This window comes from Naegleria fowleri (assembly GCF_008403515.1).
Source record: "Naegleria fowleri strain ATCC 30894 chromosome Unknown tig22, whole genome shotgun sequence".
Lineage (NCBI taxonomy): Eukaryota > Heterolobosea > Eutetramitea > Acrasida > Naegleriidae > Naegleria > Naegleria fowleri.
The window spans coordinates 299,646-313,479 of NW_025407954.1; the positions used below are offsets into that span (position 1 = coordinate 299,646).

Sequence of the window (13,834 nt, forward strand, 5' to 3'; positions counted from 1 at the left end):
TAAGACGTTTGCACTTGGAGTTACGTTTGATCAAATTTCACAACTAATCTATGCTGTGGATGGGAAAGAAAAGAACAAAAAATTTGAACGGAAAAATAGTCCGTGAATTCAAATGTGATCATTTATGTAAACGCTGCTTATTCATGCATGTTGATAATGAGAGGAGAATTATTTGTTTCTGATTACGAAGGTAATCAAGTTCACATTTTCAAATGAGTTTTATTGGTTGGGTTGTTTTTATCATCAAGGGTGTTTTTAATTTTTTGACATTCCTGTGAAATGTTTACTGGACGTTATTCTCAACGACGAGTCGAGTTTTTTCGTTCTTCTTCCAATCTGATTGTTTTTCAAATAAGAGGTGGAATTTTTTTTTACCAAACCAAAAAAAAATGTCGTCTCAACCTAATCACGATCACTCATCCACTGAGGACAAGTCCTCTACCCACACAGAAAAGATGGATGAAAGTACCACCAATGGTACCGCATCAGCATCAACAACTCCAACTCAACAGCCTTCGACCCCTTCTAGATCCACTCCTAAGAAAAGAACAACAACTCCAAGCAACAAGGTCACTCCTGCCAAACGATACACTCCTGTTCGTTCAACAAGAGGTAAACTTCCATCTCATTTGGAGGATTATCAAGTGGGTGATTTCGATTTGAGACAAGTTACTAACACCACTAGTAGCAGCTCCAACTCATCCACTCCAAAGAAGAAGAAGGCTGCAACATCATCGACACCAAAGAAAGCAGCAACTCCAAAGAGAAAGAAGGAAGACGATGATGATGATGATGAAGCAGAAATGTCGGACGATGACGATGATGCCATGGTAGATGATGATGATTTTGAAGTAAAACCAAAGAAATCCAAGCAACGAAAAACAACAAACACTGCAGGCAGAGCCAAGAAGGCAACTGCAAGTGCTTCTTCTCCTTCGAGAAGAACTGGTGCTGCTGGCTCATCATCCTCAAGCACGCCTTCCCGAACTGGCACAAATCGCCCCACAAACATCTCATTGAACAATTTACCGAGTGATGATAGTGCTGTATTGCGCTCGAGAACTCCTGGGAACCGTTTTTCTGAGTTTCAATCTTCACATATTGATTATGAAGAAGCTCTTAGAAAGTTGCTTGCGAAAACACCTGGTAATGAATTCAAACGAGGAGATGTCGATGCCACTCATTGGGCTATTTCATCTCTTCCAATGACTGAAATGGAATATTTCGATACCAATACTTTGGTCAACAAGAAGATTACACTTCAACAAATTCTTTCAGGATGCTATTATGCAGAGGGAAATAGAAGACTCAAGTCAAGTGATGAAGTACCTGCTGTACAGATCTGCTTTGCATTCGATACGACTGGATCTCAAATTAACATTATTGATGATTTAAAGTGGAAACTTCAACACATGTGTCAACAATTATTGAACGATATTCCAACCATCCAAATCAGTATCATTGCGTTTGGAGATTATGCAGATTATTCCATGTTTTATGTCATGCAAAAATTAGGTATGTTTTTTAATTGTCATTCTTGTATTAACAATATTTAATAATTTGATTAAATTTATTTAAATTTATTTCATTTAACTCTACAGATTTCAGCAACGACATTGATCAAATCGTATCATTTGTACAAAGTTTACGTGGTACTGGAGGACTTGACCCGGCAGAATGTTACGAGATGGTCCTCAAGGAAGCTCAAACCTTAAGTTGGATTCCTAAGGATAATCCTTTCACGCAAAGAACTCTAGTAGTGATTGGTGACGATGTGCCCCATAGTACAGAAGAATATTTGAAGATTAATTACAAAGAAGAAGCTTCCAAACTTTTCAATGAATACCACATCAAGATTCATTCTGTTCAATGTCAAGGAAGAGATTATGCCACTGACTTTTATCAATTCCTAGCTGATGAGACTGGTGGGCGTCGTTTTGAGCTCAAAGACTTTGACAGCATGCAAAACATGTTTTTAGGATTGTGCTATCGTGAAGCCGGAGAGTTCCAAATGGCAAATCCTTCAATGCAACAACACTTAAAATCATCGTCAGCAATTGTTCGACCAGGTGGTTCGTCCTCTCAAGACAGCGATTCAGGCGATGCAAGCGATTTATCTGATGAAGAAATGAAACAAGTTCATGAAGCTATTCACAACCCAGCTGCTTCCAAGGTCACAATTAAGGGAGTTGATTACGACATTTCTGTGAACGACGGCGCTTGTCGATTCGTTCGCATTGGTGAAGTGACGTATATGGAACAGAACAAGGACAAGGGTACCAAGTACGCAAAAATGGCAATCGAGGGAAAGAAGATCACTTGGATAACGAGAAGAGGTCAATGGGGATTGATTATTGATGATGAGATTAAGATTAGATAGTGAGTAATCGATGCATTTCATGATTGAACAAGATCGTTTAGACAATAAATTAATTTTATTTGCGAATTTAAAAATTGAAACACTTTAAAATGAATGAATCTGAAGAAGGGACATCATCGTCTGCCTTGCCATCTTCTCCGAAAGAAGAAGAGCATCTTAGTTTGATTAGAGCGAGTGATGAATCAGCAAATATAATTATTGAGGAGTCTGTTGCTTGGCCTCTTGCGACCGAAGAAGAGGATTTATCTACTTCAAGTATTCACGAACAGGATGTCATCTTGTCAGAAACAACAACATCCAATAATTTGTTGGACAACACAACAACAAATGCTCTCAATGTTCAGGTAGAATCCGAAACAAACCCTACCAAAACTCAGCCATCATCCATTGATTTTAACGATTCAGCAAATTTATTGGTTGAAGAGTTATCGCCATCTTCCACCATGTCATCATCATCATCAGCCCAAGAAGAAGACGCCAAGCAACCTGAGAGTTCTGTGAACAATGTTGTTGATGAACAAATGCAAGAAACTAAATTTCATATTCATGAATATAACAATAGGCTATTGAACCAAATTTTGGAAATGAATTCTACGAGCCACAACCATTCGGAGAGCACACGAATTGCCAGCCAAGCAAATAATTTGGACGTCCATGCCACTAACAGTGGCGACAACAATGTTGCTACTCCTCAATCCAATGTTTATGGTTTGCCTTTACCAAATAATACATTTGGATGTCCACCACGATATCACGTTATTCAATGTTTGATTTATTGGGATTATGAAAACATTTCACTTTCTTCAAACATGATGATTCCTTCCTCACAAATAGTCTCGAAATTAGAAGAACAAAAAAGTAACATTACAACAACCAGCTTGTTTTTAACATGCTTATTGGCAAGACTAGAAAAAGAATTAACAAATTATTATGCCTCCCAATTTCCAAATTCAAATACTATTATTAAGGTTAATGCACCATTTATAAAGGTAAGTAATTTTGGAAACGATTGTTTCGTCTGATACCAATTAAATTAGGTCTATGGAGACATGTATCAAATTCCAAAATATCGAAGAACTGAGTTTTATCAAAATGGATGTCACCTCATTGATGTACCACATTTAGGAACAACAAGAAAAGAGGTTGTTGATAAGATGATGATTACGGATGTGTTAATGGACTTGAATATTTACAACAGACCAATTCTCCCTCAATTTTTTGGCCAAAATCACTATTCCATGTCACTCTACAATACCATTCCAAGCTCAGCCATTATTTTATTAACAGGAGATCAAGATTTTTGTAATTTACTGGCTAGGTTGAAATATCAATCGATTCCAAGTGTTGTAGTGATTAAAAAAGACCAGAGTCAACATGGAGGATATGTAGTTGACGAGGATCAGTCACTGAATACCTTATTACAAAGCAGTACATTTTGGATTCCATTTGAAGATATTCTTAATGACTCAATTTCTGGAATGGAAAAAGAAAAGAAAAGACTTTTGCAAGGAGGGAGCTCCCAAATATCGTTATCCAAGGAAACTACAAATAACTCGACGACACTAGACGTTTCTTCATCTCCTGTGAAACCTTCAAAACCTAAAACTCAAATGACGCTGGATGAATATATTGAATCTATTGCTCCTCAAACACCTCGAGAACTCATTCCAAAAGACATCAAACTTATTAGCTTCATATTATTGAAGTATTTAGAGCCACTAGAGTTGGGAAATTTAAGCTCGAAATTGCTTAATTTAAACATTCAGCCAAAGAAATTGAAGAAATTTATTGAAAGCTATGATAGTGGAAAGTTTTTAGAATTAACAAAAGCCAACAACTCTACAAATATCTTATTAGTAGATAGAAAGAAAGTGCTAAAGCTTTTACCCTCCAATATCAAAGTCTCCACTATGCCTGTAAAGGCAACAAGCAGTAGTGCTGACATCATTTCTCATGAAATTTCAAGCTCAAAAGAACCTCGTGCTAAAAAAGAAGTGGTCACTAACACTCCAACATTGTTAAATGACATGTCATCGAGCCAGTTTTCTGTGGACGCAAAATCCTTGCAACCACTTGGAGTCAGTGGTGAAGAACCAACAATAATGACAGACAGCGATTTATTGAATTCAGAAACTCCTCTTGTCGAGTCAGCCTTCCCAGAGGAGGATGGACATGAACATGGAGTACTCGATACTCGCAAAGAGGGACTTCCTTCCGCATCATGTCATATGAGTCTTGAAAATTATATGCTACGATATCTTTCTCCTCCAACCAAGCGCGATCTAGACATTAATGATATGCACTTAATTTGCTTCTTATTACTCTTGGAAGATAGCATGGAGTTAGGTGCATTAAGCAGTAGATTATTTAATTATAACATTAAGCCAAAATCATTGAAAAAGAAGTTAATTGAATTTAACACGATGGGTGACACAAATGGAAACCTTGTTGGGATTTTCAAATTGGAGCAAAAAGGAAACATGTTGTTAATCTCTTTAACAGATAGAGAGAGTGTATTAAGACTGATCCCTGACAATGTTGAATACATACCTCCCAAGTATCCATCGTTGTCGTCAATGCTCTTGTTTGACGAGCAAGAAAATCATCAAAACCTTGAAGAAGCTACTCAACAGGCTGATTCACAAATTGGAGGCGACCATTTGAACGGTTTGGATGAACACGAGAATGTAACCATGAGCTCATCCAACCCTTTAATATCACCAAATATGCAATCTCTCATTCCAAAACAATCCTTGGTGTTGAACCAATCTAAATCTTCCAATACTCTGTTACAAAAGAAGAATTATGAAACACCTAGCTCTTCTCCAACATTGCTGTTGTTGAGAAGTGGACAAGAATTACCAATTCCTTCATTTAAACGAAAAGAGGAATCAGGAAAAAGAGTAAAGTCTCCTCCTTCCAGTGAAGATACAGATGAAACTCAAAGTTCAATATCAGACTCAAGTACAAGTAGCAAAAAGAGTATTAGCAATGATTTATTACTTGAGTTGGAGAGTAAGGTGAAGGAAATGCCAAATCGAAGAATGAGTTACATGGCCCTAAAAAAGTATTACAAGTCTCTTGGATACAATACCAAACATTTGCAAAGGAAAATATCACAAATATCGCCACATTTAACAGTTGTACAGAGAGGAAATGACATGATGGTAGAATATTCAGATAACAAATCCTCTGGACTAGATTCAAAGAAAGAGCCAAAAATTGCAACATTTCACAGTATTCTATTAATCATTGAGCAGTTATCTAAAGATTACCCATACGAAGCTGATTTATCTGTGGTTGGTACTTTGATCAAACAATTAGGTTGGAAAATTGAGGGAAATATGAAACTTAAGGACTTTCTCCAAATGAACGACACGTCTCAAATTTTGCAATTTGACAAGTCAAAGAACAATTGGATCGTACGAATCAAAAAACAGCCCCTCATGAAGAAACAGTAAATATTGTTCTATAGTTCATACGCATCAACTAGTTGATAGGCTTGTAATGACTCTTTGATGGTATCAGTGCACAGGCCACTGTCACATTAACATAATCATCGAGTTCATTCATTCATAGAAGGCAATGGCGTGAGTTCGGATTTCCTAATTTCGATTCGAAGAGGTCCGATGAAAGGATCCTTACGAAATTGATCATGCTTTTCATCATCATTCATTAGCTGTCTGTCACTCACTCGGAATTATAACAAATTCACACACAACAAAATGTCACTCCCTCGTCATGGCACCACCGAACCCTTCCTTCTTCCATTCTTTGCCTTCTCTCTTTTACACACCACTCATGAGATCTCTACCAACTCTTCTTTCAATAACAACACTTTTCTATTCAACAACAGTACCAACAACAACAATTCGACACTCACTCCCTACACCAAAAGTCAAAATATTGTCTCTCTCACCATTGATGGCATCACTTTTCCAGTGTTTTCATTCCTGGTTTGTTTCAAACTTTTTCGTCTCTTTATGAGATGGAAAACTTTGGTGAAAAACAACAAGTATTTGCAGACTTTGATTATTCCCTTGTCGGCACTTCAAATTTTGGCAAGTGCCTCTGGCATTGCAACAGCAACTGCCAAATTAGTGGAAGCGAGACAAGTTGTTCCTCAAGTGTTGCTCATGATTAATTATGAATGTAAGTTATATTCAGTAGTGTGTTTTGTGTGTTTATATTGAAAATATAATGAATATGTCTTACGTCTTTAACACAATTAATTAATTTCACAACACCTTCACAACAACCATAATAGGTATTGTCATTACTGCTGGTCTATGCTTTTTGAGTCAATGTCTCACCACCAAAGTTCTCTATGAAATCTATTACAATCCCAAACGATTATGGATGCAGAATGGAGAATTTGAAAAAACAAAGAATCATCAAACAGTGATTCGAACCTATTCCATTGTGGCTGGTGTGGCCACTGTTGGAATGCTCTCATTACTTGTTCCAGCCATTTTAATTGCCTTGACAGTTCCTTATTATGGAGAAAACAATCCGTCTTTTGATGTGGAAAGTGCTGTCCGTGCATCACTCTATATATTCTATGCCTCAATTGCCATATCTGGATTGATCATGCTCTTTTCATGCATTAGTGGCGTGATCAACTTTTATTTGACCAACATTTTAACCAAGCAATTGTTGAATGATGAAATGGGAAAGGTCACTTCGAAAAGAAAGAAGGCTCAACGAACGATAATGATTGCCATTTCTCTTCAAGCATTTTTGAACTTGTTGGTGAATATTGTGGTCATTTTGGCTTCAGTGTCGGTATTTGTGGATTACTTTATGTTTATCTTTGCTTATGGTATTCAGAGAGTGGTGGTGTTTTTATTCACTTTTGGAGTTCGATTCATTTATGGCCCCTTGGATCAATTAGAAGGAAATATAAGCAAGGACATTAATGTGAAGGAAGGTCAAGATTGTTGGGAGACGATGATGTCTGCTCTTTGCTGTTGTTGTGGTGGAGAGGCGAACACACAAAAGAAGTCAACCAATGAAGGTGGTAGCAACACAAACACTTTGCAAACCTCAAATGAATTGAAAGAAGTCAATCAATAAAATTTACAAAATTTACAAAATTTGACAAAATTGTGCATGCCATGGACTTTTCCTCAATAATGTGAATTGATTCAACTCTTAATAACTCTCTTCCTCTTTCTTTGTCATTTTCAACAAGACGCTCTTTGGTAAAAATCTCAACGCTCCATCTCGAACCATTCTTTTCACACTTGATTTTGCTAAAAACACATCCACACCTTCCCACACTGTTTTCTTTTGAACTTGTTTGATTCTTTCTTGCATGGCTGATTGATAATTATTGAACGCAGTTTCCAAACAACTACCAAAGAAAACACTCCTTTCCAATGGAATGGTATGTAAATTTTCTTCACCTTCTTTGGATGCATGAATTTCTAAGGCTGTTCTCAACTCTTGGCCCAACTTTTTGGCTGCGATAATGGCAAGAGCACCTCCTTTACCACTCAACGGTGTCAATGCTTGGCAGGCATCACCAACGAGTACACATCTTCCCTTATGCCACTTGTCAAGATTTCTAATTTGAGCTAAATCGTCATAATAAATAGTTCGACTGTCAAGAACGAGCTCCATGATATCATGGAAGAGAAATTCACAATCCTTAAACTTTTCTTTTAAAAAGGTTTTGCGTTTCTCTGCTGAAATAAAGAACGTCTTTGAGTGATGAGATTTGTCTTGTTTTTTCTTTTTAGACGTTGATTCATTGGACGTTGCTGAACATTCAACCTCTTTGAAGTGTTCGGTAGATGAGAGTTGATGTTGAGTAGTAGCATCTACAGTGTTATCAGTATTTGGTGTCATGCTTTGTTTTGCAGCAACAGATTCATTCACCATTTCCATAAATGCTTCAGCAATTTCTTCATCCTCCTCATACATTTCTTCTTCATGATCTGTCTCAGTGCTGTCACCACTACTGGTGTGTAAGCTTGAACTAGAACTATCGTGAGTAAGAGTGTTGTCAAAATGGTAATCATGCATTTTGCTAGCATCAAAAGAATAAAATTGATTTGTGATGGATGGATTATGGTTGGAGGTATCATGTTTTGAATGGGTTTCTGGAGTCGTCTTTTTAAACAGAGAGAACCGCTTTCTGAGTTTTTCAGGAATAGATTCATGTTTTTCATGCTTTCCCAAATCATTCATGGAGACTGTCATTCTCTTCTCTTGTTGAGATTCATCTACAAAGGACTTGTTAATTCCAACACTGTACACTTGGCTGTCCTTTTCCATTTCTTCCTCTGAGGGTTCTCTATTTACACATGTGACAGCTATCTTTGATCCATATCTTAATACATTAAGATATCTTCCGTTAGTGAGAAGAACTGACGCTGATTCAGTATCTTTAACATGCTCAGCAATCTTTTTTGAGGCTTCTAACATACGTGACAATCGTTCGGGCGTCAATGATTCCAAACCAGGAATGGAGTTAATTTGTGCTGGATCAAAAGACTCTGTTGACGACAGTTTCTTAGCATCTCCATAAACATTACTCCAATATTTTTCACTGATCTTTTGCATATCGTCTTCACAAAGTACCAAGTCTACAATAAAACAAAAGTATCCAACTCCTAAAAAGTGTTTAAAGTTACTTTCATCACCAAATATTAGTGCTCTTGTTTGACTGTGAATTCCATCAGCTCCAATGACCAAATCGAATTCTTCTTTTTCAATATTATAAAGTTTACGGTCTTCCATCGTTTGATACACTGCGTTTTCAAAATCTTCACCATCATTAAAAGTAATGAAAAGGTCTCTCATTGAAGTGCTTCTATCTCTCACTTGTAAGGGGCTTTCTGATGAATTGGTTCTATTCGTGTGTGTTGTGACAGAAGAAGGCGAAGAACATGGTGTTTCTTTCCTTGTTGTAGCAGGTGATTGAGCAAGAATTTCCTTTTTTTGGAAAAATCTTCTCCATCCAGGAGATTCTTTTCCCACAGGTGTCGTTTGTTGTTTTTCTTTTTCAATTGCTGCTTCTTCTAATTGTTGTAAATCTCCTGAAGATCCTGTAGATTTTCTCTTTTGAAGCTTGGATAGTCTGTTCATTGGAGTTTCCTTTTTCTCATCCAAGTTACTGCAATCGAGCGCTTTTCTTGGGATTTGTGTTTTTCTTAATGTCTGAGTTTCTTTCTGATTTTGTAAATGCAACCAATCAGTTTTTCTCATTAGAGTAACCTCAATCTTGTCCTTATTAAACAAACTTGGTCTCATACTGTAAATGACACGATTCATTCGGAAATGATTATCATCATAATTTTCATGATTCGAGTCTGCTCCATTTCCACCAACATTTGTTAAAACTGTGACATTTCCGTCTCGTCTGACAATCATCGGTTTGATTCTTTTCATCAAAATTTCATGGAATTTGTGCCTTTCATATCTTCTTCCCTCTTCCTTATATTTTGAAACTGAACTCTCATCAAAACTTCTCACATGACGACCATTATGTGTGAAAAAATGTTGTTTTGTTCTTGGAATCTCAATGCTACTCAATTCTTCTTCGATATTCATTTCCTTCAAAGTACGCAACACTTGGTCTCCTTCCAGTGTGATAACAGCACCCACTTGTCTATACATGGAAGCTTTTTCTACAATAGTAATTTCAATTGGTAAATTACCATGATAGTTCGTTGCAAATTGATTGGTATGATTTAACAAATAGTAGGCGGCAACGAGTCCAGCAAAACCTCCACCACTTATTAAAATTTTGAATGTATGTCCATGATGAGGATGGTCATCGGTTTCAAGGCCACCATCACAGTGGAACATGGAAGGTGTTTGATGGTTCGTTATCATGGAAGCGGACCTAGAAGCAGCTTGGTAATGGTGATGCAAAGTTGAGAGAGGTTGTGGAAGGGAAGAAAAAAGGTCATTGTGCTCAGAGGTGGGTTCTTCAATGTCGTCTTGTTCTCCGAAATATCGGTTGGAGCTAATGTCAGTGCTTGTGTGTGTGACAAGTGGCATTTGTGATTGGACTTTTTTTTTGTATTAATTTGGCGAAACCCACAACATCTAATTATGGCAGATTTTTGGAATGTGTTCCGTAGGAAGCGGAACTATGGAAGAATGCTAGGGTCTTCACCATGTACACAAAAATTCAGCTTTTTTGTTCAATTGGTAAACATGGTGTTTTTCTATCGCAGTTTAGAATGCCGAGTTCAAACAAGGAATTATTCTGCCCGAAAAGGCAAAAAGAGTTGTTTTTTGTAGGCCAGAGGAACAAAGCCTGAGAACATTCAACAGACCGTTCAGTGCTCGAGATACCAAGAGATACCAAATGGTGGACAACACAAGGGGAATATTCGATGCCGCTTGCCTTACCCCATCTAGTCTTGATCTGTATTCAAAATAACCAAGAGGATCGATGGATTGGGTTGCTTTCAGCGAATGATGATTAATGTTTTTGAACTTTCAATCCCAAAATCAGATCTATTTAAGTTTCCTTCCTCAATAAGATGTTACTACTCGCCAGCCGCAATATATCTCGATGAGTAACCAACATCAATCATAATCTCGAGTTCAATAAACTCTTGGATGACTTCAGGAGGTACTCGTGCACATCGATGAAAATCTATGGCTTCTAATATGGGAAAACTTTGTCTTGTTCTCGTCTTTAAAATAGACAATAACTCTTGAATGTCTTCCAAGTAAATGGCACTCAAAGATACATCTAATATTCTAATTCGAGAAAGTATTGCAGATTTTCCAATTAATGGAATAAAAAGGTGAATGTTCTCACAATTTCGAATTCCAAAATATTCGAGAATGGGAAATTTTCCATGTTCTTTTTCACTTAAAAAGCCTTCCAAATGTTCACGTAATATATTGTTGCCATATCTAGTATCTCCAAACCACAGCTCTAAATGTTTGAGATGTGGAAAATGACAATCCAATACAGAGGTGAGGGTTTTCGAATCCATGCCCCCAGACACCAAAACCACAATGGAAAGATGATTGCTTCTAATGGGTGATAATGAATTGTATCTACCTCTAGAAGCAAATGCCTTTAAATTTGGGCACAATTTGAAGAATTGTTGTGGGTCTGGATTGTATAAATAGGATATCATGCTTTCGTAATCCACCAAATTATCTTTAAGGTTGAGAAGGATAACCATGATTGTTAAGGAATAATGATAGTTATTCTACTTACGGCAAAACAAAGAAACAATGTTGTTCAGTGGAAAATCCTCACGAATCGGTTCCATGAAATTTAAAAACTCTATCGCCACGCCATTAAACGTAGATTTGTGACCAAGAACAATCTCTTCGAGTTCATACCACTGATATCCTTGATATTGTTCACAATCTGCATAATAAAATATTTCCTCAAGTTGTTGTGTAACATCGGGCAAAGTTTCAGTGAATTCTATTGCTTCTTTTCTATTCATATGTTGTGTATAATAATAGTAGTGATGGGACCTTTTTCCAAAATATTTTGATTTCAACTCATGATTAAAGTATTTTCTCATGAATAGTCTGTCCTTGATAATTTTCTTAATCAGAGCAAGTAATGCTTGATTTTCATTCTTTTTCAATCTTCTCGACGACGATGAGGGAGCTGAGGAAATAGCACTATTGTTCTTTCTTAGAATAGACACAGAGTTTTCCCAAGTTTTCTTGATCAACATGAGTTTTTGTTCAGTCATGGTGCAATTTTTAATATAGAGCCTTTCTAAAACTCTTTTCATGGTTTGGAATCCTTTCTCGTCCAAGTTACAATATTCATAATCTTCACAGAAATGATAATGCTCATTGGGATACAACAATCCACCGTATAATTTTGTGTCGTAACTAAATCCACCCGTAAATATCCTTTTATGTTTAAAAGCTGGTGATTCAAGGGTGAGGCTCTCAATTTCTTCTTTTTTCATAACAAACAATTCATTATATAAATTAATAAATAATTGTCTATTATTTGCAATTTTCCGATAAAAGTCTTTGTTTACCAACAGACAACTCTGAAAAACTGTTTTCCAATCTAAATATTGCAAAATGATGAAGCACAAAACATCCGTCGGAATACAAGTAAAATCATAACTTGATGATCTACTTGTTGAATATTTTGAAATAAATTCATGGTTCGAGAGCTGGTAAATATCATTGCAAAATAATTCTTCATTGTCTTCGCTTTCATCATTGGATGGTTGGGGAGATTGATTCTCTTGATGCATTTTTAAAATTGAATCATTTCGTCTCTCTTATTGGGATTTTTAAACCTTCTTCATCAAAGGCAAGATCGGGACAGCAACAACAGCATGATTTGCTTTCAATCCTTCATGCTGTTCCTTCCTCAAATACTTGTTCCTCAAAAAGAAAGAAAAAAATGAAACCAAGCCTTTCTCCAGGCGGCATCACCTCGGATGAGAAGAAGAAACAGCATGAACTTGCCATTCGTTTCGGAAAATCCATGATTCGCAAAACATACAAAGCTAAAAAGAAGAAAGAGAAACGTGTTTTCATTGGAGTCGTTTGTGAGGATGATATTGTTGTTAAAAGTACTTCTAACTCTAGAAAACAAAAAAAGGAGAGCAAAATTGAACGAAAGACAATCATTGATGAAGATTGCGAAGAATATGAAACAGATGATGAACCAGCATTAACAAAAAATCTCAGCAATGCGAACGAATCGATTTTTGAAGAGAACTCGTTCTTGAATCAAACTGGTTCTTCAACTCAAGAATCCACGAACCAAAATTCTGGGGATGAAACTTATGTGAAAATACCAATGAATGCCAAATACTATGAGTCTATTGGATATTTGAACGATGATTTGGAATTTATTGAAATAAGTAAATTTTCAAATGTCAAAAGAAAAGTACTGGAAATTAAGCATGCAGTTGATGGCTCGTTAAATTATGACGAGTCAGACGAGGATTTTCTAACCAAGCCTTACAAACTTTTCCTATGCATCAATAAGGAAAGCAGAAACATGGTTGCATGTTTGATCGCGGAATGTATCACGAAAGCAAAGCCAATTATTTTCGAGTCACGCAAAAACTCTACCAGCGATATGGAGCTCTATGAAATTTTTAAACAAACACTGAACACTCAACTCAGTTTGAGCTTGGATGTACAACCTTCACCTACCACCACTCACCTAAGTAGTAATCATCATCCGAGCCTGGACATGTCAGATATGAATTTTCATGATCTTACCGATTGTTCAAAGATTTCTTCTGATTACACAAAGGCAGTTCTTGGAGTTAGCCGAATTTGGGTGAGCAATCACATGAGAAGACAAGGAATTGCAAGCAAATTACTGGACTTGGCAAGAGAACATTTTACATATGGATATAAGGTACCAAGGAAATACATTGCAACGACACCCTTCACACCACTAGGATTTATTTTCATTGTTCAATATTTATCGAGAGGGAAATCAGAAAGAGTTAAATCTGTTTTGAT

General features: G+C 36.6%; 6 protein-coding genes across 6 annotated transcripts; 4 read left to right on the forward strand and 2 right to left on the reverse strand.

Annotated features, from left to right (window-relative positions):
• Window positions 1–389: 389 nt before the first annotated feature.
• On the forward strand, window positions 390–2,380 carry FDP41_001025 (uncharacterized protein; the record flags this gene model as incomplete). Its single annotated transcript, XM_044700527.1, has 2 exons — window positions 390–1,515; window positions 1,602–2,380. 2 exons carry the CDS (start codon window positions 390–392, stop codon window positions 2,378–2,380), a joined length of 1,905 nt encoding a protein of 634 aa, XP_044564585.1.
• An 89-nt stretch (window positions 2,381–2,469) lies between these two features.
• On the forward strand, window positions 2,470–5,841 carry FDP41_001026 (uncharacterized protein; the record flags this gene model as incomplete). Its single annotated transcript, XM_044700538.1, has 2 exons — window positions 2,470–3,369; window positions 3,418–5,841. The coding sequence occupies 2 exons, from the start codon at window positions 2,470–2,472 to the stop codon at window positions 5,839–5,841; spliced, it is 3,324 nt and encodes a 1,107-aa protein (XP_044564586.1).
• A 264-nt stretch (window positions 5,842–6,105) lies between these two features.
• FDP41_001027 (uncharacterized protein) lies at window positions 6,106–7,456 on the forward strand (the record flags this gene model as incomplete). The annotated part of the gene is made up of 2 exons (XM_044700549.1): window positions 6,106–6,532; window positions 6,648–7,456. The coding sequence occupies 2 exons, from the start codon at window positions 6,106–6,108 to the stop codon at window positions 7,454–7,456; spliced, it is 1,236 nt and encodes a 411-aa protein (XP_044564587.1).
• A 78-nt stretch (window positions 7,457–7,534) lies between these two features.
• Window positions 7,535–10,393, reverse strand: FDP41_001028 (uncharacterized protein; the record flags this gene model as incomplete). The annotated part of the gene is made up of 1 exon (XM_044700560.1): window positions 7,535–10,393. One exon carries the CDS (start codon window positions 10,391–10,393, stop codon window positions 7,535–7,537), a length of 2,859 nt encoding a protein of 952 aa, XP_044564588.1.
• A 497-nt stretch (window positions 10,394–10,890) lies between these two features.
• FDP41_001029 (uncharacterized protein) lies at window positions 10,891–12,600 on the reverse strand (the record flags this gene model as incomplete). The annotated part of the gene is made up of 2 exons (XM_044700571.1): window positions 10,891–11,519; window positions 11,580–12,600. 2 exons carry the CDS (start codon window positions 12,598–12,600, stop codon window positions 10,891–10,893), a joined length of 1,650 nt encoding a protein of 549 aa, XP_044564589.1.
• A 152-nt stretch (window positions 12,601–12,752) lies between these two features.
• FDP41_001030 (uncharacterized protein) lies at window positions 12,753–13,833 on the forward strand (the record flags this gene model as incomplete). Its single annotated transcript, XM_044700583.1, has 2 exons — window positions 12,753–13,727; window positions 13,771–13,833. 2 exons carry the CDS (start codon window positions 12,753–12,755, stop codon window positions 13,831–13,833), a joined length of 1,038 nt encoding a protein of 345 aa, XP_044564590.1.
• Window position 13,834: the final 1 nt, after the last annotated feature.